The 27,700-nt window shown below is 43.2% G+C and overlaps 1 protein-coding gene across 4 annotated transcripts in view; it reads left to right on the top strand.

The window, feature by feature from the left end:
* The window catches only part of HIPK2 (homeodomain interacting protein kinase 2), a 181,293-nt gene that overhangs the window by 56,360 nt on the left and 97,233 nt on the right, over window positions 1-27,700 (top strand). For all 4 annotated transcript variants that reach the window (XM_066634241.1, XM_066634243.1, XM_066634242.1 and 1 more), the window contains one exon: window positions 13,186-14,278. In XM_066634241.1, the coding sequence (XP_066490338.1) occupies window positions 13,186-14,278 (1,093 nt within the window). The remainder of the gene's footprint in view (window positions 1-13,185; window positions 14,279-27,700) is intronic.

Genomic DNA, 27,700 nt, shown 5'->3' with positions numbered 1-27,700 from the left:
CAGTAAATATTAGAACAACCTGGTCAGGCGGGTTGGTATTATTATTCCCACTAGTGGGACCTGCAACAAAATGTTGTGTCTCCTCAATTCTAATGCTCACCTCCATAATATCGTAAGCTAGTGGTTCCGAAACTTAGTTTGTTCATGGAGTAATTTGTATTGGAGTAATTCCCTAAGGACCCCCCTACAGTTCTGTCACTGTTTTAGCCAGAATTTCTGGGAAAATATCCTGTGGAACACACAGTGCCCCTGTGAGTTTGCTGCGATTCCCTGGGGTGTGGCAGTGCACAGTTTGGGAACCAGTGCCATCACTCCGATAGCACACTTGTTTTTTACTGCTGCTTTTCAGCCTCTGCCACCACCAGTGGAATATGTGTTTCACTGCCGGTTTCAGTCTATAGGATCTGGCTGTTAGCCACTATACTGTATAAACTGTGACTACTCTTTGCCTTGTAATGCAGTGGTATACAGACTAGGGTGTTGCAATAGACCTGCAGCCCCCCTGAGCGGCGCAATCCTGGGGATCATGTCACTGCCTCCCCCTGCCTCCCTCCTGCTCCCGCAGGGACTTACTTGCGGGTTTGAGTTTGAAAACCACAGATGTAATGGATTATTTTAGATTTTTCTTCTTTTACTTCTACTCTCATTCTTATGATCTATGAGACTTTCTTGTCATTATGGAGCTGGGAAATGGATTCCCTAGTGCCATGAGGCAGCCAGGCCCTAAACCTACATTGAATTAATACTTGCCTGTTAGCCTAGCTCCTGAAAGAAGCATCTAGAATGGATGAAAGTCTCTTAAATTACATTTAAATTCTAACAAAAATGACAATGCTGCAAATCACTACTAAAAGGATCACTACTAAAAGGATGGGGGGGGGAATTCATCACTGTTTTTGTTTAAAAGCAGTGGAGGAAGTCCTCATCTCACAGCTCACACGAGAGGTTGAACAGTTGGCCGTCATGCTGAGAGCAGTTGCATCAGGCCAGCACTCACTCCAGCAAGTCTCTGGAGGGCCAGAGGCTCATTGGAGACTGGGGGCTCTCTGAGGGCTGGATTGGGAGTCCTTGAGGGCCGCAAGTGGCCCTAGGGCCGGAGTTTGGGCACCCCTGTTCTAGAACATTTCCAAGCTCCAAAACTGTGAGGGGTGTACTTTGCAACTGGAAATAAGTAGAGATGGCTATGTTTAGTATGCAGATGTACTTTGGAGGGGAAACATCAGATTTTCCATTCCTCTCTATGCCTTAGCTTTCAGGTGTACATAGGGGATGCTTAAAAAAACTAAAACAAAAAAAAAATTCCTGCATCTCCCAGGGAAACATGAAGTCATTTATTTTGAATGTTTTCCATGCATTGCTTAGAGGCTAAACAACAAGTTGTGTACTACCCATAATATTTTTCAGAGCCAGCCTTCGTCTTCTAGTCATGGGTTTCTGTGATTTGCAGTGAAATGTTTCATTACCTGGTTGAAAGCGTGCAAGGCCTCTTTCTCCTACTGCCACCTGTTAGGCCCAGTTTATAAATCACCAGTCAGTAGTACAAACGAAGAGGAAACACTTTTGAGTTCCTTGTTGAACCACCAGCTGCCATTTCTTTTTCTTTTCCATTTCGTGAGGTGGCGACTATGAAGGCTTCTCTTTGCCCTTCTGGATTTTATATGAGCTACGTACGTGCAGGTGTGCAAAAGGTGTTTGCAAGAAGGAAAGCGGCTTTCAGCCTGGAAAAAATACCCACTTTATTATCGTTTTGTCAAGGCTGAGGGGAGTTCACAAAGTACAGTACACACAAATCCTTCAAAGCTACCTCATTAAAGGGGCCCTTGATGGGGAGGAGAGGCCCTATCTTTGTGGTGGTGCACATGCTTTGCATCCAATAAGTTCCACGTTTAATTCCTGGCATCTCTGGACAGGGCAAAGACTCCTGTCTGGAGCCCTGGAGAGCCACTGTCAGTCAGTGTCAACAATACCGAGTTAATTGAATCAATGGTCTGTCTCAGTATAAGGCCAGTCCCAAGGGAAAAGGAATTTAACATTTAACGTTTTTTCTGGCAGGGTTTTTCTGTTCATAACAGCTATAAGACAGGCCAAAATTCAGCTTGGGCAAGTTTTCCAACAAGTTTTACCACTTGAATGCCTGCCTATCTTGCAGCTGTTAAAAGCACGAGAGCTTTAACAGAAGACAGGCAGAACCATAAGTGAATTTCTTCTCCATTCTTTCTGTATTAAAAAACACACCAGCCATTTCTGACTTCTCAGGTATGATGCATTCAGGAACAGTGAATTAACTGGAGACTGTTCCCAGAAATCTTTGGACTTCGCCGTTCCTCTCTTCCTTTGATCTCGAAACCCTCGCAGGCTGTTACATTTAGAGCCCTGCCAGGAAGCTGTATGTAACCCTCTTTAATAAACTTTTTACGTTACTGGCATCAGCGTGGAACCTGAATCAGTAACACATCAGCCTCAACACTCCACCCCGCTGTGTGAGGAAAGAGTTTGTGGAATCTGGGTGTCATGCCTATAGTTTGTTTTAAAGAGACCGATGCATGTGAAAACCTAGAGCCAAAGTTATCCACCTGACTGACAAAATTCTTCCTCCGCAGAAAACGTCCAACAGTTCCTCCTTTGTTATTCATTATTGGGGAAATATTGAGTGTTGGGGGAGTGGAGGTGTTTGGGAATGTGCATCACATTCAGAAAGGTTAATCCTTGAAAGGGGACTATGACTCTTTTCAGGGGGAAGAAAACCATCATCGTAGCCAGATATGTTTGTGTCCTGGATGACAAGTTGAGTAATGCCGCTGCAGTTCTCTGAGCTCATCATGTGCCTCATGCTTAAATCAGTTGCGGCAACATTATCACCCTGTGGAAAGTCAGGAAAAAAGCAAAGGGAGGGAGGGAAAGAGAGACCTGGCATCTGAGTCACTGGAATTTTCGAGGGCTTTTCTTTAAATATATACTGGGTGCCACCAAGATGATAGGAAATCACATGTAAGCTTAACCAGAGTTTATGCACAGTGCCGTCTCCAATGTCGTTTTCAGGGAGCATTATATACTAGGTTATAGAAACTGAGAGGGTTTTCTGTTTTTCTCTTTTGCCTAAGCAGGTGTGTCTTTAACACTGCCCTAGTTATAAAAGCTGTTTAAATTTGGGGATACTGGGATAAACCGGCGTAAATGTGTTGGCGACCCAGAATGCTTTTCCAGATGTCTTCCTCCAGAGGGGTTTCCTTGGTTCCCGCAGTTACAAATTAACTGGAAGGTGTGCATTTGCTTAATTATGTCTTGATTTCTGTTAAGGACCTAGGAATATTCAAGTCTTGTTAGAAAGTGGCACATACATTATGGGAAGTGGGGGTGGGGGTTGGGGGGTGCACAAGTGCATGCTGTCAGCCCCATGCAGCTCAGAGGATACTTCTCCTATGTATACCTTGTTGATTTTGCTATGTTTTTGTTCCCGAGGCATTTATCTAGCCTTGATTTTTATTATTTTTTTAACTTTTGAAAGTTGGAAACAAGTCAAGGCTGTGTTTGCTTTTAAAATTTCAGAGAGGCTGCCAGCTCAGCACATTGTCTTTTTTCCCTGGGAAAAGCAGAGTTTATTTATTCATATACAGTACTAGGTTAATTGCTATAAAATATTTAATTCACAGAAATATAACATGCACAGTGACATTCTTATTTATATTTAACAATATATTACTCATTTCAATTCCTTTTTTTTTTTGGCTCCATGCATGTGACAGTTTTTCTCTGTCAAATTAACCAGTCAGAAAGATTCTCCCTTCCTTAAACTCTCAAGCTCTTCTTTCAGCACCCCTCAGCTCAAAAAGAAGAGCATGAGAAGTGTTCCAACACAGAATAGCATCTTTTACTAGCAGTATTTTGTGTACAGTAATACCTCCCATAATGCCGCTTCTTTTAGCGTTGATTTGTTACAGTGCTCTTTGTTCTGGTGTGGGGATCAGTTAAGTGACAACTTCCCAGTTTGGAGAACATGAGAAACTGTAGTTTAAGAAACCAGGAAACTTTGCATTTGGTCAAGTGCATGAGGTGAGGAGAAGAGAAGAGAATTTGTTTATCCAACAAATTATGGTTGAATTGCCCGAACTAACCCTCTGTTTATGAACTTCATTCTAGAATGAAAGTTGTTTGCTGTAGTGTGTGTTTCCAAGACCATCATCAATTAACTAATCCTAGGAATCTGTTTTGTTGACTGAGAGCTGGGCCATGCCCCCAAGGGAGGGGACCAGGATGCAGGTCTCTTGTTATCTGGTGTGCTCCTTGGGGCATCTGGTGGGCCACTGTGAGATACAGGAAACTGGACTAGATGGGCCTATGGCCTGATCCAGCGGGGCTCTTCTTATGACACTGTGGGGCTGAGTAGCTCAGGGAAAGGTCTTGCATAACTTTCACTCTCTCCACATGGATCTGTCTGCAGACTGTTCTCTGTGTGTTTGCCATGGCACTCTTTTCCTATTGCACAGGGTTGCGGGTGTATCTGTGGGCTCACCGGCAGTTTACATGGGACATTGGCCTTATTGCTGGAATGAGTGAACTAAGAGTATGCTAATCTTACATTTAAACAGTGCACCACTATGCAGTGTAGGGTCAGGATGTAAATGATGGCCAGTCTGGGAGCTGGTATGGTGGCCAAGAGAGGAGCTCCAGAAGGATCTCTCCAGACTGGCAGAATGGGCAGCAAAATGGCAGATGCGCTTCAATGTCAGTAAGTGTAAAGTCATGCACATTGGGGCAAAAAAAATCAAAACTTCACATATAGGCTGATGGGTTCTGAGCTGTCTATGACAGATCAGATCTTGGGGTGGTGGTTGACAGGTCGATGAAAGTGTTGACTCAGTGTGCGGCGGCAGTAAAGAAGGCCAATTCTATGCTTGGGATCATTAGAAAAGGTATTGAGAACAAAATGGCTAATATTATAATGCCGTTGTACAAATCTATGGTAAGGCCACACCTGGAGTATTGTGTCCAGTTCTGGTCGCCACATCTCAAAAAAGACATAGTGGAAATGGAAAAGGTGCAAAAGAGAGTGACTAAGATGATTACGGGACTGGGGCACCTTCCTTATGAGGAAAGGCTACGGTGTTTGGGCCTCTTCAGCCTAGAAAAGAGGTGCCTGAGGGGGGACATGATTGAGACATACAAAATTATGCAGGGGATGGACAGAGTGGATAGGGACATGCTCTTTACACTCTCACATAACACCAGAACCAGGGGACATCCACTAAAATTGAGTGTTGGGAGAGTTAGAACAGACAAAAGAAAATATTTCTTTACTCAGCGTGTGGTTGGTCTGTGGAACTCCTTGCCACAGGATGTGGTGATGGCGACTGGCCTGGACGCCTTTAAAAGGGGATTGGACAAGTTTCTGGAGGAAAAATCCATTATGGGGTACAAGCCATGATGTGTATGCGCAACCTCCTGATTTTAGAAATGGGCTATGTCAGAATGCCAGATGCAAGGGAGGGCACCAGGATGAGGTCTCTTGTTATCTGGTGTGCTCCCTGGGGCATTTGGTGGGCCGCTGTGAGATACAGGAAGCTGGACTAGATGGGCCTATGGCCTGATCCAGTGGGGCTGTTCTTATGTTCTTATGGTTCAGATCTTGCCTCTGCCAAGAACTCACCATGTGAACTTAGGCAAGCCCCTCAGCCATAGTCCTCCAAATGTAGTGTGCAGATAAAAATATTCACTGCCCAATCCTATATAGAGCTTTGTTACAGCAAAAGACACTTTCCCTGTTGCAAAATGGCTGCTGCCAGAGCGCAGCGCAAGGTGGCAATGATCCCACTAGAGCAGGTAAGGCAGTGGTGGGGGTGGGGACGACATGATATATATATATATATATATATATATATATATATATATATATATATATATATATATATATATATATATATATATACACACACACACACACACACACACACACACACACACACACACACATACACACACACACACACACACAGGTATTTATATACCACCTTTCTTGGTCGTCAGCTTTCTCCTCAGACTTTAATTCAAGGCGGTTTACATAGGCAGGCAATACTAAATCCCAATAGGGATTTTTACAATTGAAGAAGGTTCTGTCTTTCAAGAACCACAACATTTCAGATGGATCTTTAATAATCTGGTATCGCATTCTGGCCTCCATTTTCCTCCCACACAGGCTGACAGCGGCCAAAGAGCAGGTGGAATAACTTGGCTAGGCTTGTCAGCTGCTTCAAGGTCTCACCGTTCACGGTGCCAGTGGCCTCGAACTGGTGACCTTCGGATGTTATCTTCAGGCAAACTGAGGCTCTACCCTCTCGACCAGACCTCCTGCCCAGGACAAACAGGCCATGGGAAGGGCAGGGAAGCTGCAGTAGGGGGTGGATCCACAGTGATGGCATCCTATCCCCTCTTTTTGCTGCCTCCCTTCCCCCCTTTCTTTCCTTGGACCTGCGCCACTGAAATTGCTGGTGCAGGTTCAGATCCATTAACCCCTGCTAATTGGATAAGAGGCACTTTTTCAAGTGGGTGCTCCTTTTTTTAGCAGGGGGAGAGTAACTGGCACTCCTCACCCCAGCACCGTCTGTTCTAGTGGCTGTCTGCTGGTATTCATTTTGCATCTTTTTAGATTGTGAGCCCTTTTGGGACAGGGAGCCATTTAGTTATTTGATTTTTCTCTGTAAACCGCTTTGTGAACTCTTAGTTGAAAAGCGGTATATAAATACTGTTAATAATAATACAAATCAGGAGGTTTATGGAGGGCTAAGGGAATTTCAATCCTCTTTCTCTTCTCAAGCCTCCCAATCTGCCCCCCCCCCCCCGATACAGCACATGCGTTTTCAGCGCGGCTGCTCCAGTGAGGGAAGGAAGAATAGAACAGGGCTCTTGTTTACCTTACAGGGCTGCTGTAAGAATTCCATCAAGACAATACAAGTGAAGCGCTTTGCATGCTCAGAAAAGCACTATGCAAATATGAAGTATTAATCTGGCTTTCAGGGAAACTTGTCTACCAGTACTAGACTTTTCATTAAGAGCACCTGCTTGGTTTCCAGGAAACTCCAGGGCTCCCAAGGCCATGATGTGAAAATATATTGTTCTCATTATTTAAAATAGAAAGGGACAGTAAAATGCTTTGCTGTTTCAGGTTTTTCCATTAATAGGGCCAGATTTTGCTGTTATTAATGAACAGTGTGTTATTCAACTCCTCATCATTTTTATTTCACTGAAAACACGATACTGAAAAGGAAGCAGTATGGGTAATGAGGGCTTGACCTGCAGTCTTTTCAGCGAGGGAGACATGGAGCTAGTGTCTAGCTTTGTGCAAGTTTGCCACGTACGGAGCTGGCCAAGGGATTTCATTTCTGACTCGCAGTGTCACCAGCTATTTTTGTCTTTGAGTTGACTACCTTGCTTTGCAAATGCACCATAATTTGGATCTCTGACACCACCTGCTCGTCTCATCCATGGAGAGAAAATGGGAACTGCATGTGACTCCTGCTAGGATTTGGAGTTGAGATTTTGGAGGTAAAATATTAGCAGAGTACGATACCTGTTCCTTGATAGCCGCAAGGCATTTCTGCACTGCTACAAATCTGCCTGACAGAGATCTGTGCTGCTTGCACTTAATGTTCATTTGACTTCTGTCGTTTTCCTTCTACCCTGTGTTAAACCTACATCTTTTGTCTGATCCATGGACAGTTGCAATCACCATGTTGGGGTATCAGACGTGGCCTGCAGCATTTCAATCAGATGTGTTATCATTTGTAATATTATGAAAGATATAGAGCAGAGAGAGGGGCTTTTTTCTCCTCTTGTATTTCTAAAATATTGAATCCCAGTGAAACTGATTGGTAGTAGTTTCAAGACTGACAGAAATACTTCTTCATACAATACATAATTAAAGCAATGGCATTCACCTCTACAAATGTGACCCAGGGTTATTTTAAAAAGGGATAGACTAGTGGTTCCGAAACCTCTCGTATTTCTAAAATATTGAATCCCAGTGAAACTGATTGGTAGTAGTATCAAGACTGACAGAAACACTTCTTCATACAATACATAATTAAAGCAATGGCATTCACCACTACAAATGTGACCCAGGGTTATTTTAAAAAGGGATAGACCAGTGGTTCCCAAACCTTTTCGACTAGCAGCTCCCTTGACCTACTGGGCCACTGGCTGCAGCTCTCCATTAGGGCTACAATCCTATACATTGTATAGGGCGGTGGGTTTTTCACATTGATTTTGCGGCTCCCCTGGCTGGTTTCTGTGGCTTCCCAGGGAGCCACGGCTCACTGTTTGGGAACCACTGGGTTAGACAGAGTACTGAAGAATAGGTCTGTTCATAGCTGTTAGCCATGATAGTTTATGAGGGGCCGGAGTGAGAGGAAATGGTAGCTCTTGTGGGCTCAGATGGAGGTGAGGAGACAGGTATGCACCCAGGGTCATCCCTTTCTCATCACTATCTCATCTTCCTCTCTAAATCTTTTTATCAGTTCAGGACAGAGTTGCAGTGGGTTTCTTGCTGGCCTTTCCCTTCATCTACCTTATATCCTCAGCTGTCAAACTACACCCTTTCCTTACAATCAGTTGCATTTTCCTTATTTGAGAATTGCTATGGCTTCTTGGAAAGCCTTTGATGAGGCAGCATCTCGCCATCCTCTTCTGTTTATGTATGCAGTCGGGGCCACCTCCTGATTTCAGGAGACTCTCCAGCTTTCCCACCCACATGCCTGGGCCTTGCGCTGTTGCAAAGCACTTTACAGCACTTTTGCAGCAGCGTGTGCTGGTGGAATGCCCTCGTTAGGGTTGGATGCATAAGATCACTGCGAATCACAGCACACATTCAATAGGCAAAAATATTTTAAAGTATTTTCAAATCGTATTAAATGCCTGCGCTCTCATATCCAATCTATAGAAAATTTTTAAATTGGACTTCCTTTAAATTTAAACGTAAGGGATGTGCATATTGCTTGGAGATAGTATTAACCCCATTCTTTTGATTTTAAAAGTATAGCATGCAATCTTCAAATATGTAAGCGGAGGGAGAAATTTATCTCAGCGCAGATGTCCAAATTGCTCTTAGTTCTACACTGAAAAAGCTTTTTCTTTAATGTTGTTCCTAGGGTGAATGGAACGTTTAGGAGTTTCTATCAGGTGAGAGGCCAAAGTTTCCCCAAACATAGTTTATTATCTTCTCATATAGTTTATATCTTCTCCTCACTTTTCAACCACTTTTGCCCATGCTAGTGAAGCAATTCAGGAGGAGGAGGAGGACAGGATACCGTAGACTCATATGGAAGGTCTTATTTATTTATTTTAATTTTTATACTGCTTTCCTTCTCATGACCTCTTACTACAGGACTTGGTAACCTTTTTTGGCATAGGGACCGGATATTCAGCATTGATGTCTGGACATTTGATAATCATCAACGTCATCACGTCGTTGCTGAAGATCGGCTTCTGGGTTGCTGAGTTCCATGCTGGGTGGAGATTGGCTTGGGAGTCCAAGCCTCCCACCCAATTTGCCACATGCTAAACAGGCAATGGCAGAGCTGAAGCTGACCAAAGTGCCATCTGTTGGTCAACAACTGCCTTGAGTCTGTAGGCTAGGTAATTTGCAGACTGTAGGTTGCAGACCCATATCTTGCTTCATAAGTTCTGATATTTGTCAGTGATTTCAAGATTTGAGGCTTGGCTCAAATCAAATCTAGCCCCAAGGTGGTGGTGGTCAGTTTGAAAAAGTGATAGAAACAACTACTAAGGGATCTGAAGAAAAAAAGAAGGAAAATAAAAGAAACTGGAATTCACAGTATTTTCACACCTGCGCAAACATTGCTCTGTGTCTCCTTACTCTTCAATCTGTAGTGTAACATTAGGCATGTCAATAATTGATTGATTGATTATAACTTGATGAACCACATCTGAAGTGCAAATTATTGTCAGGCCTTGGCTATGCTCTAAGGTAGGCTGCAGCTGGGGGTCTGGTTCGAAGCTAAAGACGGGTTGGTGGTCAGATACTGGAGTGGTATGCAAGGTGGTCTGTATGGCTATTCAGTGCAAAGAGAAGTTTATGAGACTGAGGAGATGTCTCCTGCATTCTTTTGTCAGGTCTGTTGTGTCCATGAAGCCCTGGGTCACAAATTTCTCTCACCGCCACAGCACCTTTCAGTTTCTTTTGTCGGGATGTATTTTGTCAGAGGTGATGGGAGATGAAAGCAAAAGTATGACTGTGGTGCCTGCACTGAGATAGCTGATTCAGAGAGGCATATGAATGTAGTCACTGAATGATGAACACGTGTGTCAGCTAAGCACGTATTGCTGAAGACTTTTTAAAGGCTAAATCAATGTTTTCCCATTTAAAGGTAACAATTTCAGAATAAGAAGACTGTAGATTAAATGTTGTTTGGCATCTGTCAGATTAATAAAAAATAATATGCAAATTATATTAGTTATGTGCCAATGAACTATGCAAATTAGAAGTTGGAATCCTTTCTGCTTCTGCCTTAAACCAACCTTCAGGGGCACCACATTGGATGGGGGACAAGAGATTTCTGAGCTGGGAGGGCAAAGGCCTAAATGTCTGTTCCTGGATATGCTGAAAGATACATTGTGGCAAAGCAGTGCATTTTAAGAGTATTTGTTGTAATTCATTCCCATTTTCTTTTTCATACCTCATCAGAACAATTGGAGTTACAGTATCAACAGAGTTCAGTCAACCTCTTTTCTAAATAGCAAAGACATTAAGCCTTCTTGTACATACCTAGTATATATTTATGTATTTAAAATTTGTATATCCTGCATTTCCCCTCCACATTCGGAGATGTCAAAGGCAGCATATATGCCCCCTTAATTCTTGAGAACAATAGCCACTCCTGCAGATTCAGTGAGCTGGCCACAGATATAGGCACTTCAGTTAAGTATTCACAAGGGGGGGTGTTCTAAGGGAGGGTGGTAAGACTCCCTGCTCCCTCCTTCCCTTCAATGGGATTTATAACCATTCCATACTAAGAAGGGCTACTGGTAGTCATTTTAATAACCAGTAAAACTTTGGAGAGTGTGGTAAACCAGATTACGATTGCTAGCAGGCCTTAACAGGGCCTGAGCCTTCCTTAGGGGCATCAGGTGCAGACAGGAGAGGCTTGTAGCACCCTGGCTCTTCCACCTGTCTCTTCCAAGCTCTCCTGCTTCTCACGGTGAATAAAGGAACCTCCACTCAAGTCCCAAGCCTGACTACCTGTTAAACACCTGTCAGCAAGTTTGACTATAGTCTCCCTTCTATCCCTCAAGATACTTCCTGGTTCTTCTTCTGTAAAAGTACTTCTGTCTCTAGAGTGATGGAGCTGCTTAGCCTCCCTGGATCAGTTGGCACTGGTGCACACAGCATGCAGTGTGTCTCCTTTTCAGTATGGGCTGAGAGCCCCCCCCCCATTGCCAATGTTGTACACAGACACAGATAAATCTGTTAGCCCCATCAGCTGACCTGGGAGCTATTTTCATTCAACAGTTTCTGATGAACTGCTGTGTTAGCACCTAATGGCCTGGCAATATGGTTTGTTGTGACCAATGTGTGGCTTCCTATGACCCATCATTTCAAATTGTCATGTGTAGGTAGGTCATCTATTAGGCAGCTTTGAGTAAAGTCAAGCCAACTAACCACACGTTTCATAAGAAGTTGCATGACCATGGAATTTCCATGTGGTAAGATGATGCTCTCAGCGCAGAATTTGAATTACAAACATGTGCAGCATGGTTTCACTGGGCATATTTTGCTTTGACTGGGTAAGCCTGGGAATATATTCCCTCCATTTTTCCAATTTACACCCAGGTCCCATAAATATAAAACTATATAAAAATTTTTGGCTCTTATATATAAGATGTGAAAGGTGGAGTGTTTTGTTTTTATTACTGTGTGGACTGTGGATGTTTAGACAGTCAATGAAAGGCATTTATTTTCCAGTCTGGGAGAATCTACCCAGCAGTCACAAACATTTGCATGTGGAAAGTTCTGGACACTCTTGCTTAGTGTTCTTGCATATATACAGAGACTACAAATCATTTCACAGGTGCTCTCCTGTCCCTAAGCAGGTATAAATTCTGTAGTGCACAAAGCATTATATTTTGGATTATATTCCTAAATAGAATAAAGTTTTGTTTAGTTGCAAATACACATTAATTGTTATAGAAGCCTATTAGTTTGCAGGCTTGTTCAGAAAATGGGTTTGAAACTGGAAACAATTTAAAGAGGGCTTTCTTCTTGATAACATATCAATTATTTTAATTGATTTGGTTTAACTTATCTGTTTTAAAATAACTGTGTTCTGCCTTCCTCTCCTGATTGGGGGGTGCCCTCTCCTCATTGGGGGGTGCTTTCACAATAGTAAAAGCAACTTTAATAACCACAGCTCAAAACAACATCAGAAAAATGATAGCAGTCGCAGCTAAGAGAGAATTGAAACATATAAAACAAATTGTCAATGTATCAGTAAATAAAATAAACCAAACAGGCACAGGTTACTAAACTCAAAAAGCTAAAGAAAATAAATAAGGCTTTAGCTGCCATTGAAAGACAGGCAGAGGGAGCCAACTTGATATCTGATGGAAGGAAATTCCACATACAGGATGCCAACACAAATAAGAATCTCTCCTGAGTCACTGATGACTAAACTGGTCAGTCATGAAACCCAGAGGACCTGTAAATCAGTCCATATTGATGAGCATGGCCTTGATCTTACATATCCCCAGTACCAGTCCAACACTATCCATTATAACACCCTGGCTGTCATTGCCAGCAGCTCATCAGACAAGGTCTGTTGTCTTCCCCAGTGAGGATGCTGAAGACATGTAGCGGGGCCTTCTGAATGGTGGCACCAATCTCTAGAATCTTTTTCCTAAGAAAGTTTGGACTGCCTTCTTTGGTTTAGCCTTTTTGTCGTTGGTTAAAAACTTGAAGCATTTGTGCAGCTTGGCAAAAGACTGTGGCTGATGAGGTGCTGTTGTTTTCCATTTAAATGACTGGTTATTTATCGTCGTTTCTGCATTTATTATGGCTTTTAATGTTAACTTTTTGTATGCCACTTTGAGAAAGTTGGCTACAGTGGTGACAAATAAATGATAAGAACATTATAGCATTACATTGTTGACACTAGTCTTTCCTCTTATGTTGTGTTGCAGGTATGGCCTCACATGTGCAAGTTTTCTCCCCTCGCACCCTTCAATCAAGTGCCTTCTGTAGCGTGAAGAAACTGAAAGTGGAACCAGGCTCCAACTGGGATATGACTGGGTACGGCACACATAGTAAAGTCTACAGCCAGAGCAAGAACGTGCAATCCTCTCAAGCAGCCGCCGCCATCAACGCCTCTCTCCAAATCCCTAATCCCAGCATCCCTTACGAGCAGACCATCATCTTCCCAGCCAGCACAGGGCACATTGTGGTGACATCCGCCAACAGCACCTCTGGTGTCGTTGCAGTATCCGGGCAAGCACTGGGTGGACCACACAACCTGATGCGTCGAAGCACTGTGAGCCTTTTGGACACCTACCAAAAATGTGGACTTAAGCGCAAGAGTGAGGAAATTGAGAACACGAGCAGCGTTCAGATTATCGAAGAGCATCCACCAATGATTCAGAACAATGCCAGTGGGGCCACAGTAGCCACCACCACAACATCCACTGCCACGTCCAAAAACAGTGGCTCCAACAGTGAAGGGGATTACCAGCTGGTACAACATGAAGTGCTGTGTTCCATGACCAACACATACGAAGTATTAGAATTTCTTGGCCGTGGTACCTTCGGGCAAGTGGTGAAATGCTGGAAACGTGGCACCAATGAAATTGTGGCAATCAAGATCCTTAAAAACCATCCTTCTTATGCCCGCCAAGGTCAAATTGAAGTGAGCATCCTGGCCCGATTGAGCACCGAAAGTGCAGATGATTACAACTTTGTTAGAGCCTATGAATGTTTCCAGCACAAGAACCACACCTGCCTGGTCTTTGAGATGTTGGAACAGAACCTCTATGATTTCCTAAAGCAAAACAAGTTCAGCCCCTTGCCCCTCAAATACATCCGGCCCATCTTGCAGCAGGTAGCCACAGCTCTAATGAAATTGAAAAGCTTGGGCTTGATTCATGCAGACCTCAAACCAGAAAACATCATGCTGGTGGATCCGTCTCGGCAGCCGTACAGAGTCAAGGTGATCGACTTTGGTTCTGCTAGCCACGTATCTAAGGCTGTGTGCTCAACTTACCTTCAGTCCAGATACTACAGGTAAGAGATCTGGGTTAATGATAGAATATGTAGCATTGTTCTTGGTAGCCATCTGCTCTGATCTTATAAAAAGTATTGAAACTGAGCTAGATGAAATGCTGCAAATGCCAATAGAGAACTGTTGGCATAAGGCACCAAGAGACTCGAATCAGGGACTTTACTAGCAAAATTCAGCCTTCTTGGTTCTTGCACCACCATGATAGCTTACTAGAAGGCATGCTTTCTGTTGCACTTTGGCATCACGACTGCAGAGGACCAGAGAGTGGTATTGCAGCCACTCGGTATTGGTACCAAGTCAGCAGCAGCAGGTGACATGAATAACAGTTTGCTGAGACAAATAGCCAGGCAAGAGTTAGCAACTCTGTGTTAGAACCAAGTGGAACCTTGTTGGCCTTTTGGCCCTGATCCTGAACTGGGAGTCGTAGGCCCACCTTCTGGCCCCCTGCAGTGGTGGTGCTGTAGTAAAGCAGAGAACTGAGCAGTTGCTCTCCCAAGCAACTAAGGTAGTGCCGAAGCTGACAAGGTTAGGCCTGCTGCTAGTCTCTGGATTCAGGTCCCATATGCCAAAAAGCTCCTGTGGAATAAGATTTTTACTGTGTTTATATATATGTCAGTTGTTAAGATGCCAAGCGTTTCTCGGTTGTTTTTGCTATAGCAGATGAACATGGCTAAGCCTCTGGAAGTAATCAGTGATGTGATTCTTCACGCTGATTGATTTGATCAACGTATGCCGTGTGAGTTCTCATTGTGACTCATGCATTAAGTGCGACAGATGCTTTGTCTATCAAAATGCAGGTAATGGCAGCACTTCTGAAAGGTTCCTTCCCAGGATGAGCAGAGGGCTGCTCAGGAAATTTGTCAGCTGTGCTACTTGTTTGCTGTCACGTAAAATGCAGATTTTAGACACTAGAGGGGGAACCTAATCAGGGCTGGATAAGAGTTAATTTCCAGAATGTGGAACTTTGACAGTGCAGCATTGCAGCAACTGATTTTTATCGGTGTAACCTTTTGTTCCGAAGATGGGAAATAAAGCCTCTCATTTCTTTCTTCAGAAGAGGTTTATTAAATGAAACATTCAAACCAACCACAGTCCCATCCTTCAGGGCAGACACGGTTTTGCTGTAAATACATGAAAGCTTTTAGGTTATAATTAGCTTGCTGGAAATGGAGAAGAGGAAAAGGGGGAAGTAATGATAGTCCCACCATTTTGTTGCTGAGTTACCTGAGATTCTGCAGAGTCATCCCATGTGCCCACATAAACCTAGAACAGGCAGCTAAAGAGTATCTGGTGGAAACACAGCCTGAAAGGGAAGAGGTGTTTGTTTTTCTGAGAGATAGGAGGTGTTTTTGTGATGATAGCTAGGGAATGCCTGATGGTGGTTGATGTTTTGGGTGTTGTAATGTTGTTCAAAGGCAACATTGGGTAATCAGATTCTGTTTAAGTAATTCCTTTCCTGTTCTGTTCTTGAGCTGATGGGGAAGGAAAAAGAGAGCAGTTCGCTGAAAGTGGTGAACTGGGTGACTTACCACAGCAGGAGGTAGCTGATATCCTGGCCTCTGCGTTTTCTGATGGGGTTGGTGCTGGAGAAAAAAAGTCAATTCTCCACCAGAAATAGACCTTGTTATGCTGAGAGCTACTTGCAAGTTCAGAAATTTTTTTTAGAAGAGAATATTGTCATTGGCTTTACACTGCTTTTATTGTCAGGTCATTAGGAAGCAGATGGGACAGCATTAAGAAAACATAAATTGCAGTTGAATGAGATTTTTTAGAAGCCCATGTTTCTGCTAGAACAGAGAGAATGGTCTTAGAGAACGAATGGTCTCATATATGGAATAACTGTTTCACTTGAGACAGTGAAATTCCTTCTTGATAAAGCTGAAGGATCGTTACTGACAGAACTGATCTGTGAGAATGGTTTCACCCCTGGCACTGCTATCCTAAATTGATCATATGAAGCTTTCTTATACTGAGTCCTTTCTTAAACTGGGAATTGAATCCAGGACTTCCTGCATGCATAGCAGGTGCTCTACCATCCAGGTACAGCCCCTTCCCAAATAGCACACTGTAGTGAGGAGTGATCCTTGGATGTGAACCATCGCTGATAGAATTTTATTACCTGAAATTAGTACTCACCAACAGGGAGGCCAGCTGGTGATCAACAAGGTTTTGCCTTCACCCGAAGTGTTTTCATTAACACTCTGTGGTGGTCTCATTGCTTGGTGTCTCATTGTGAGCACATTCTGGCCTTAAAGATGGTGTAATTAGAGCAGGGAGGACTGGCGGGGTGGTCATCTGGTGGTGTAGGAACAACTTCTTACATCATCATCTTTCACTGCTTGGCAGCGCAGCAGGAAAAGGTCATGTGGCATGACCTGTTTGTCCTCTCAAGTTACTGTACCCAAATGCAGCCCCCTTAGCCTTCATGGAACTATACCAGAATTTGGCATGGACAGTGTGCTCCTTAAAATTCTCTGATCATTCTTGGTTATAAATGGTAACTTAGTCTGAGGAAGGATTGCAGAGTTTCCAGGTAAGAGTTAACTTGTAGTGAGCATGAATCTCCTCTGGGTGGTCACAAAAGGCTTTATAAATTGGAAGAGAGTGGGTTGCTCTTGTTCTTTTCCTTTTAAGACAGCAGACATACCACACATGGGCACACACAAATGTTTGGTGAGCATGTGAAGAGAGACCATCGTTCAGTGGTAGCAAATGTTCTTGCAGAAGTCTCAAGCTCAGTCTTTAATATTTTTGGTTAAATGTAGCCAGGCTGGGAAACTATCAGGGCTGGGCCTTAGGCAGCCAGTGCGTGAGAGCCTAGGGATTGAAAGGTGAGACAAAAATCTTTCAATCAATAAAACCAAGAGCCAGCAGTTACAAACTAGGAATCTAATCCTGTGAAAGAATTGTGTTGCAAGCAAAGCCCCTGACCTGGAAAGTTATACAGTCCTTTCATGTCAGGGGAAACCAATCACCAACCTGGGTGGGAAGGATCATTCTGGGCTATAAATATATTAAACCCAGGAAGGAAGCTTCTCTCCACCCTCCCTTCCCCCGGGGTTAATAGCAACTTCACAGTCACAGTTTTCATCAAGACCAGAGCATGAGGGAAAGGTTAAATAACCCACCTCAAATGTTGCAATCATCCTACTGTTCCCCCTATATTGCTATTAAACTTAAAACAAAAATGTGGGGCTAAACTGCGCATTGAACATATTGTGTAGTTTAGCCTTTAAAGAATTTCTGCCCCACATTTCCAGCAGTTCACCATAGGGGGAAGCAGCACATAGATTTGTGAGTTTCCAATGCCAGCCTTGGAATGCCTCCTCACAAAAAGACACCTAAGACCTTAGGCTGCAATCCTATATGCACTTACCTAGGAATAAATCCCACTGAAACAATGGAACTTACTTCTGAGTGGATAGTTATTGGATTGTGTACAAAATTTAATGTTTTGTACACTTCTGCATTGGATGGACTAATAATCTGACTTAATGCTAATGCACGTGGTTTGTATTGTTAAAGGATGAGAAAATTGGTCCTCAGCAAGTCTAGGATCATACCGTTTATGCAACTGTGATGGAATTAGAAACATTGTGTGGGCTTTTGTTTGCTTAAGCAACTTCCTTCAGAGGAAGCCAGTCTGTCTCCCTGATTTTATTATTATTATTGAATATATTAGTATAAAGTCAGGGTCATGCAAAGTTCCTCTGTGAATGTATTTCCACAATCCTTTTTACTGGCATTTTATTGCAACCAGATGGGTGAATTTGTATTACAGATGTGTTCTTAGTTTAGGATATAAGCATGCTCTTCTTCGGACTCAACTTCACTAGTAGAGCACATGCTCAGGCAGTCCCAGGTTATGTCTCTGGCACCTTTAGGTAAGCCTGGGAACAGCCCATGTCTGAGACCCCAGGGAGTGCCTGCCAATCAGTAGAGACAATGCTGAGCTAAAAGGATCTCTGGTCTCACTGGGCACAAGGCAACTTCCTGTGCTCTTTTCTGCCTTTCAGTAGCATGAAGGGCCTTTGATTGAGCCTTCTAGCAAATCTCAGTTCAGAGTTTTGCCCACTGTTTATAGATATTTTCTGTCAAAGAGTCTCTTAGGAACAAGAGAACAGCCACCATCTAATAACAGTGGTCTGTTAATTCAATGAAACAAAAAAGATTGTATCTTGAATCTGGGACAGAAAGAGCTGTCAGCATTTCATCAGGTATTGGTAAGGAAGATTTTTGGCTACAAAAAGAGAGCTCCAAAAATTGTCTTAAGCCCTCTTTCTTATTCTTTTTTAAAGCCCAGCTGTTATCTATAGAATATATTTACTCTTTCTCTTTGTTCTTTACTGCAGAAGTTATTTGCATTTTAAAGGGTGTTTGTTTCTAGGAGTTCATGATTGTTCCAGCTGCTTATCTTCCCCACCTGAAGTCACGATCACCCTGCTAGTAACATACATTCAATTGGATTTCTGATGTGACAAGTAGACTTGGATTATGACTTCAGGTGAAGGAATAAGCAAGAAAATGAACTCCTAAACAAAGCATTCACCCACCTGTTTTTTCAACGAAAATGGCCAAAAACCTAAGGAACAAAACAAATAGGAAAAATGCAAATTGTTATTTCTAAAACAGAATATTTTCCCCAAAGTACCAACAGCTCTGATGTGTGTCAGTGATTTTCTAGTGTAGGAAGTGCATACCTTTTGAGGCACATGTATATGTAAGAGAACTTCCATTGAAACTGGGGGTCTGACTCTTTTTGTGCATTCATTTCTCACTGCAGTGCATTCAGTTCTCTGTCATAAATTTTCCATGTGATCCTAAACATAGTCCTTATTCAGTGGTGCAGCAAGTGAGGGGGGGGATGGGACCTGCTGTAGGTGCCAGGCCACAAGGGAGGGGGGCCCCTGAGGCCCAGCCAAGATGGAAGTGGCAGGACTTTGGGAGAAGCAGCACCTCTGAAGCAACCCAACTGAGTTGCGGGCCTCAGCAGGAAGGAGGGGTGTGGGCTGAGGTTATGCATATGTCCCAGGAGGAGTCGTGGTCGCCATAGCTTTGAGAGGGGGGTGAGAGTCAGTCTGGCAGGTCTGCCTTCAGATGGCTGGGGCCCAGGTGGGATTGGTTGATCTAGACCAGGGCTGCCCAAACTTTTTGGCATGAGGGCCACATCATCTCTCTGACACTGTGTTAGGGGCCGGGGAAAAAATAATTAATTTACATTTTGAATTTGAATAAGTTTACATAAATGAATATATTAGAGATGGAACTTATATTAATGAATGAAGGTCTTGCAATAGCTGAATGCCTATAAGAGGCCCTGCACAAAGCAAAGCCAGACTTTCCTTTGCTGCTGCTGCTGCATCACAGATGTGAAACAGCGAGCAGTGGAGGGAGCCCTCATCCCACAGCTCAAGCGAGGGGTCGAACAGTTGGCTGTCATGCTGAGAGCAGTTGCATCAGGCCAGTGTGGGCTCCAGCAAGTCTCCGGAGGGCCAGAGGCTCATTGGAGGTTCCCTGAGGGCCTGATTAGGAGCCCTCGAGGGCCGCAAGTGGCCGCAGGGCCGGGGTTTGGGCACCCCTGATCTAGCCTCTGACAAGCCTAGCCCTAGGCAGGCCTGCTGGGGGACACAGGTCTGTTGCGGCTTGCCTGACACACATTGCCTTCTCTTCTTGGAGAGCCCATAACTCATCTGGACACCTCTGTCCTTATTCTCTATTCGCTTTTATGGGTCAACAATGGGAACAAGACTAGCCTTGCAGTTGACGGAAGAAGTTACAATGACCCCTGTCCTCCACTGTTGTTTTTTAAGTGACATACCGTGATGTAGCCTTCAGGAAAAAACTGGCACATTCCCCAGAGCCAGCTGTTTACAGTGGCTACCTCATGTTGCTTCAGGATAAAGCTGACCCTGAATGTGTGTGTGTGTGGGGGGGGGGGGAATGTGCTCTGTGATTATTCCTCTCCCCAGATTCAAAAATGGTATTCAATTTCTGCAGTCTGAAGCAGTACAGTCCTCTCTACCACTTCAGGGTTCAACCTTTTCACTCTGTTGCATGTGTTGACCAGGTCTGCCTTATTTTGTATCATTAAACTCAAAAACCACAAGCACTCTTGAAAAAGTTATCTAGTTCATTTTCGTTGCTCTTTTGTTCTTTTCCAACTCTGTGATATCCTTTGCCCCCTGCTTGGGTGAAGCTGCCATGGGATGTTTTCTAAGTAGCAACTACTATACAGTTTCACTGTGCTTAGCTTGGGCCAAGTTGCAGGGCTGTCTGTGTGAAGAGCTCTCTCTATCCTGGTTGAAAATATGTACCATGGCTGAGGACTTGGATCTCCATGGCTATGCTGCCAAATTGAATTGAGCTACACTGTAACTGATGCGCATGAACACAAGCAGGTAAATGACCTGAACAAGAGCCTCATTAATACTTTAAGAAAAGAGTTCCGGTTTCAGGAACGGTCTGGACCATGACTTCAGCACCTCAGAGTTTCTGCCACATTTCCCGCTGACATTCAACGTGTGATGTTCTCAATTAGAGTTGGCCAGTTTGGGGATTAACGACAGGAGCTGGCACATGCAGAGTGCCATCCACCAGAGAGTAGTGCTTTCACAACCGTCATTCACTCCAAAGGCAGCTGCCTGAGGCGCCTGCATGTAGGTCCCATGGTGATGTCTGGAGAGTGCATAGTAGCACTGCTTGGGATTTGCAGCCTCAGTCTGGGACTCAGAGCATGATCCGAAGATACATTATGAAGTTCTGCAAGTGAAGGTCTTTGGGTCTGGCCCTGAGAACCACTGGCGTAGGAGGCTGGCTCAGAGCCCACTGGCCCACTGTAACCCACTGGCTCACTAACTTCAGAGCTGTGGTTAGTGTGTTGGACATATGCCTAGCCTACACACGCAGTAGAAAGAAGTGTAAAATCCTAGGCTGGTAGAGTGTGTCATTTCAGGCTGTGGGGGGGGATGCTATTTTAGAACATCCTGCCCCTGCACCATGTAAAGAAACTTCCTGCAACTGAAAACGAGCAAGTGAGGAATAAATGTTCCTCCCAGCCTGCTCCTTGCTCTACCAGGTTTTTTGCTTTCAAAAAGCTTTTTTTTTTTTTAAATATAAAGGAGCATTCAGACATGTGACCATATCTGCAGTTTGTAATAGTTCAGTCCATTCTCCCAGTCATTTGACTGCTCCTGGTTGCAGTCTACATATTGGGCACAGAATGGTGGTAAATGGAGGTGGTAGAATTCCAGACTGTCCCACTTCAACCTGTGGAGCGGGAAGGTCGTATTTTAGAATGCTTCTCCATGCATGGAAGCATACTCGCCGCATGTAGTAAATGAGCACATGGGAGGAAATGCTTAGTACAAACCTCTCCCTGAGCTGCTGTTTACCACAGGCAAAATGTTTCTTTGGAGGAAAGTAGGCATTGTATAGTATAAGGTGTGCTAAGCTTTTTGGAGGAAGAGCAACTTACATTTGATTTAAAGATCAAAATGTGTTCATTTTGTTCCTGCTTCAAGGACTTTGGGGCAAGTTATAAAATCTGAGTAGTCTGAGATAAGATAAGATAGTCTGAGAGATGGCATTGTGTCCACGGCCACCTTGAAAGTTCCATAACTGAGTGGGGATTTGAAAAAGCAGCATCTTCATTTTTTAACCATTCCCTGCATATATTAAAGTATATATCTGACAATCATGAGATCTAGAAACTTTCTTTTAAACATTTTCCTGATGCACCTTTTAGTTGGCTTGCAATGCTTGCAGTTTTTTCACCAGCTTCCTGTGATGTTGGCACCTTTTCTTTAGAGTCCAAGGATTTTGATCCACTGCATCGAATAGGTTTTTGTTCACTCTAGATGCACATCGTTGTTGTTGTTGCATTACCCTGAATGCACTGGTCTCATCGGATCATTGTTTTGTGTCACAATATTTGTAGCATCTCTGGTACATCAACTATGGTCATGGAGGATGTGTGCTAAACTGGGTATATTTTGTTGTACTGTTGTTTGAGCGGTTTGTAGAGGGCAGGTGAAGTTAAATTATTGAGGGAACACAATAGTCTTTTCCTGCTTTTGAACTAACTCACTTGACCTGCTCTTTCATAAAGCCAGATAGTGTATTGATATGTGGAGAATTTTTATGATGACTCTGCTCCCATAGTAGTGAAACTATCAATAATAGCCTTGATGTGACAACCTACGAGTGAAGAGAACAGAAGCACACAATGATGACCTGCGGTGTGCAACAAAACCCTACAATATTACAAGGGCTCCAGGAAAGCAGGCTGTTTACCTCAAAGAGTGCCTGCCAGTATGAACCAATTACTTTTAATGTACCAAGGCAATTTTGTCTTTTTTTTTTTTCCCTTTCAGGATGATTTGATAAGCCACCACCTAGAAAGGGTTTCAAGGTGGTTTACATAAAAATTATTTTTAAAACAAATGGCATGAAGCCAAAAACAGCAACCAGAAAATCCCAGACCCAGAAAAATCTTCTTATTTGTTCCAAAACAAAGTAGAGAATGGCATGCTGCAATATTCCACCAAGCTCTCCACCTCCTATACAAGAGTCTGCTGCTAACTACATCACAGGATCATCAACAACTCAGCCCTCACTCTCACTGCAGGATGAGCCAATGAAAAAGATGGACAAGCCATAGCTGTCATTTATTCAAAGAGAAACTAAGATTATCAGTTCTGGGTCTTCTCTGAGTTAAAATTTATAGTTCTGCCCAGTCTACTTGTTATGTCTGCTGCCACACTCTGCTGCAAATGGAAAGGGGTCCACTTAAAAGAGCCTCTCCATCACAAAGGGTACAGAAACTCTGAAATTATAGATGGTAAGGAAAGGTTCTGTGCTCTTGTAAAATTAAATTGAGGTGAGTGGATTAATTAAGCTACCAGACATTTCAATGTGACAAGAAACCAAAATGAGATCTCACATTGCTATGGAAAAAACATAATTAAATGTACACATTTATTGCAGCTATCATTCCTTTGATTGTTTTCCCCCCAACACAGCTCAATCCCTTCACCTCTGTCCATTACCTAACATTTCCATCTCAATTGTCTGATACTAAATACCTAAAAAGGTCTGCTGATCAGCTTATTCAAGAATCTAGTGAATGACATTTCAGGGGTAATTGGTAACCCATACCACTTGAGGTAGGTCCAGTGGACCTATTTTTCAATCACTCCCTTTTGCCCCTTGACATTTCTGGATCCCCTGTTCTTTCTGGGTCAGCCCACAAAGAGGAAGCATCCACTGGGGTTTTGACAGTGGAGAGCAACCTGCTGGAGCTGCAGATGTAGAACAGTAGATAAATATTTTCAAATGGGTGACAAGAGTTATCAGCAATGACTACTGTGATCAATGATTGATGATGAGCAATAGTCATGAGCCTTGATGCAAGGTGTGAGCCTGCCAGAGTAACACACTTTGTCCCATTGATTTCAATGGGAGAAAGAGCATCTACTTTTGCATGTTGGTTTTTGAAAAATGAAACTTTAACACACACACACACACACACACACACACACACACACACACACACACACACACACACACAACCTCTCAATTATTCCTCTTGATTGCTCCATTCTAAAATCATTGAGTCAAGAGGAAAATGTAGCATTTCATTGAGTCCCATAGTGAAATTAACGGGGACAAATAAAATCCGAAAGGTAAACAGATACTATTTGCCTGAAGTCCCACATTATACAAAGCTCAGAAGTGAATGATGAAACGCCAAACCTTTATTTCAGTGGAGAGTAATGATGATGGCACTGAACTTCTATCCTTAATTTTTTTCTTTAATCCTAAGAGATGACTTTTCCTAGTTGCTAAACTGAATCGTTTGTTATTTTCCACAGCACACTGGATAAAAATCTGTCAGACTAAATATATACTATTCAGAATGGTATTATCTATGGTATTATCTAATGGTATTATTCAGCAGAGTGTTCCTGAATATTTATTTAATAATCTCAGTTATGAATAAAGGATATGAAAGTGGGGCAGGCCAGTCTGTTTAAAATGTGGAAAAACTCACTGACACCAGTAGATTTTGCTCCCATAAATTTTCACAGAGTAGTGAATGTAGTTGAAGACATAAAACAAGAAATACAATAATTTTTTAAAAGAGAAGGATCAACATGCTAGAATTTCAGCAGATAAACACACCCAGAGACCACAACTAACACCATAAAATAGCAGTAATAAAATGTAAACTAAATCCTAATCTAAACTAAACGAATCCATTAAGAGCAGAGCAGAAAAGCCTTCAGAAAGTGCATGAAAGCAACCAGTGTGGGGGCCTAATGGATCTCCTCTGGCAGTGCATTCCACATTCATTGTGCCATGAATCAAGTCATCACTTGATGTTGCAGGCAGTGGCACTGCATGATGAATACACATGTGTGAACTTACCCTGAAGTGACACATATTAGGGGCATAAAATGATTCTAGTTTCATTTTTTTTTCTTGCTTGCCTGTGACTGTGGAGCACGATGGCTCTTCAACTTTCTGATGTGTGCATCGGCCCCAAAATTTGTACCACATTCCTCAGTGATATTAAGTTTAAAATGCCTTTTTCAACCCAAGTGGAAGTTTTCAAAGTCGATCTGTGTCCGTTGCATATCTGATCCTGGCAGACTACATGCCTGTAGTTTTGTTGTTGTTGTTGTTTTTTGCTGTCTTCTTCACTGACCACACTGTCTCCCCACAGAAAATCCCCTCCTTTTTACAGAGTGTACATTTCATCCTTTTAGTTTAGCAGCAAAGTGCCAAACCAGGAACTCAGGTAGCTGCCCTCAGGACATTCCTTCAACAGCACTTCTCAGAATCAGCTGTCCAAAAATGTTTACATGTGGCCCAAAAGGGAAGCCACTGAAGAGTAATAATACTCCCTGTTTATTTGTCATGCAGCTGGCTCCACAATGGCAGCAAGGAAGTCCCTTGTTACCTGTGCAGTGACTGTATTTGTTTAGTTTACAGAAGGGGAAAAAAAACCTGCAATACAGAGATGTGCAATTGTTCAGAGAACTCTGTTCCTCCCTAAATATTATGTGCATCTCTCATTGTGTGGGTGCATGTTCATCAAATTAGAATAATCATGTAAGCAAATGCTTCCAGGTATGTTCAGATCTGCATCTCTGTTCTTTGTGTCATGACTACTATTGTGAGATAAACATTCTGGAGAATAAAGGTCATTGTGGAACTCTGGCAAGGCGTGGATGCTGAGGAACTGTGCAGTGCCATTTCTGGGGAAGCTGTGAGGTGTCTCTGTAACAGAACTGCAGTTTCCACTTCATAGTGGATGGCTCTTTAACAAAAGGGACAACAAATAAAATAAAATAAATAAGAAACACAGATTGAAATCATTTAGGAAATAAAAGCCAGCAGCAGTTTTTGAAGCAAATTAGCTGTGTAAGTCACTTTTCCTTTCTTTGCAGCCATCTGAAAAATGTAAGACTTTATAGTTTCTTGGTCACTTGCTCTCTTTTAAATTTCTAGTCCAGGGGTGTCAAACTCATTTCATATGGAGGGCCACATAGCATTCATGATGCTTGCTGAGGGCCGGAAGTGATGTCATTAGGCAAGAATTGATGTCATTAAACAGGTCATAACCAAAAATAAACACTTTTTTCTGAGTTAGGAACTCATTAGCTGCAAATAACAAAAGACAAAATATACAAATCTTGATCATATTTCAAGATATGGGAGAGCTCAATTTTCAAGTGGGCTTCCCTTTCAGCAGTAACACCTCAGCATTGTTCAGCAGCTAAGAGCCTGAGGGCCGTATAAAAAGCTTTTGCGGGCCACATCCGGCCCCCGGGCCTTATGTTTGACATCCCTGGCCTAGTCGATGTAACAGATCCAAATAATGTTGGTTTTAAATCTCTGTCTGTCTGTCTGTCTGTCTGTCTGTCTGTCTGTCCGTCCGTCCGTCCGTCCGTCCGTCCGTCCTTCCTTCCTTCCTTCCTTCCTTCCTTCCTTCCTTCCTACCCTCGCTTTGTGTAAGCAACATAGTTTTATTGGGCATATAGACAGCCCCAAGAGCAATAAACAGCCAGGAGGGTTGTTGTCTTGGGAGAAAGAGAAGGATAATAAATCATACTAGTATGATTTGTTTTTGCTGTTTGATTTCATTGCCTAACAAACATTTTGCTATTTTTTAATATAAGGTTTGTAAGGTTGCAAATATTTTCTGTGTGTAAGTTTGCAGAGGTGGGCAAAAAAGCTTAATCCTGTTTGTGGTGGCAGCTGTACACAACCTACAGGCAGCAGGCTGGGAACTGATGTATGCAACAGCATCACGTGCATGAATGTAGGGAGCCATTGAAAGCAATCTGCTCCTCCACCATAGGATGCAGCGGTCGCCATTTTGGTGCTGCTACATTGGTGGTGGCAGGGGAATGGACAGAATAGGGCTATATTTAGCTAGTATTACAGCTGAAATTACAGTGTGTGTGAAATCACAGTGTGTGTACATGTGCAGTGTGTGCACATTACACTGTGTGTACCAAAACAAAATAGTTTGTGGATCATAAGTGTGTTTCAGAGTAGCCATTTTCAACAATATCTAGTGTTCAGTGAACACATGAGGCAAGGTGGTGGTGGATCATGCCTGTAGACACTAGCTTTATCTTCCTTGTGCTCAGTTTAGGATTGATTGACAACTAAACAGAGCCTGCATATAGATAGTCTTGTAGGAACATAAGAACCCTGCTGGATTGGAGCAAAGTTCCATGAAATTCAGCATCCTGTTTCTCACAGTGCCCACTGAGATGCTTCTGGAACGACCACAAGTAGGCCCTGCTCCTGTTCTTCCCCCTGTTGCTCCCCAGCAACAGGAGTTCAGTGGCATACTGCTCTGCACATAGAATTTCCGTATAGCCGTCATGACTAGTAGCCACCAACAATCTTATTGTCCATGAATTTGTCTAATCCCCTGTTAAAGCCATCCAACTCCATGCGGAATCACCACATTTTGCAAATTAGCTACATGAAAAAGTACTTTCTGACAAGACAGGGCTCCTGGCCATGCAGCAAGTACTCTGCACACATAGAACTGCTCTATTCCATCCATACAAAATCTCTTCACATAAGTTGAAGCATCACATACCACCACAACTCCACTTTCTCTCTACTTCCCAGGTGTGGTACATGTAATGCTGGTTACCATCTATAGTGACACACAGCACCCGGTAAAAGATTTCAGCTCTCCTAAAATTGAAGGTTGTATGCAAACCAGCAAACTAAGGGAGCAATCCTAACCATGAGTTAGGAGGTTAGGACCCTCAGGAGCAAGTCACATGGAGGTAGCATCCAGCCTTCGTGGCAGTTTGCAGGGTGAGCCTTACGTTGGCCAAGCTCAGCCGATGCAAGGTTCTGGGGTAGGCGGGGAGGAGGCGGGAGAGGCG

This window comes from Tiliqua scincoides, chromosome 7, assembly GCF_035046505.1.
Source record: "Tiliqua scincoides isolate rTilSci1 chromosome 7, rTilSci1.hap2, whole genome shotgun sequence".
Taxonomy (NCBI): Eukaryota; Metazoa; Chordata; class Lepidosauria; order Squamata; family Scincidae; genus Tiliqua; species Tiliqua scincoides.
Note: the sequence above shows the minus strand (reverse complement) of the source record. Positions and strands in the feature narration are given on the sequence as shown.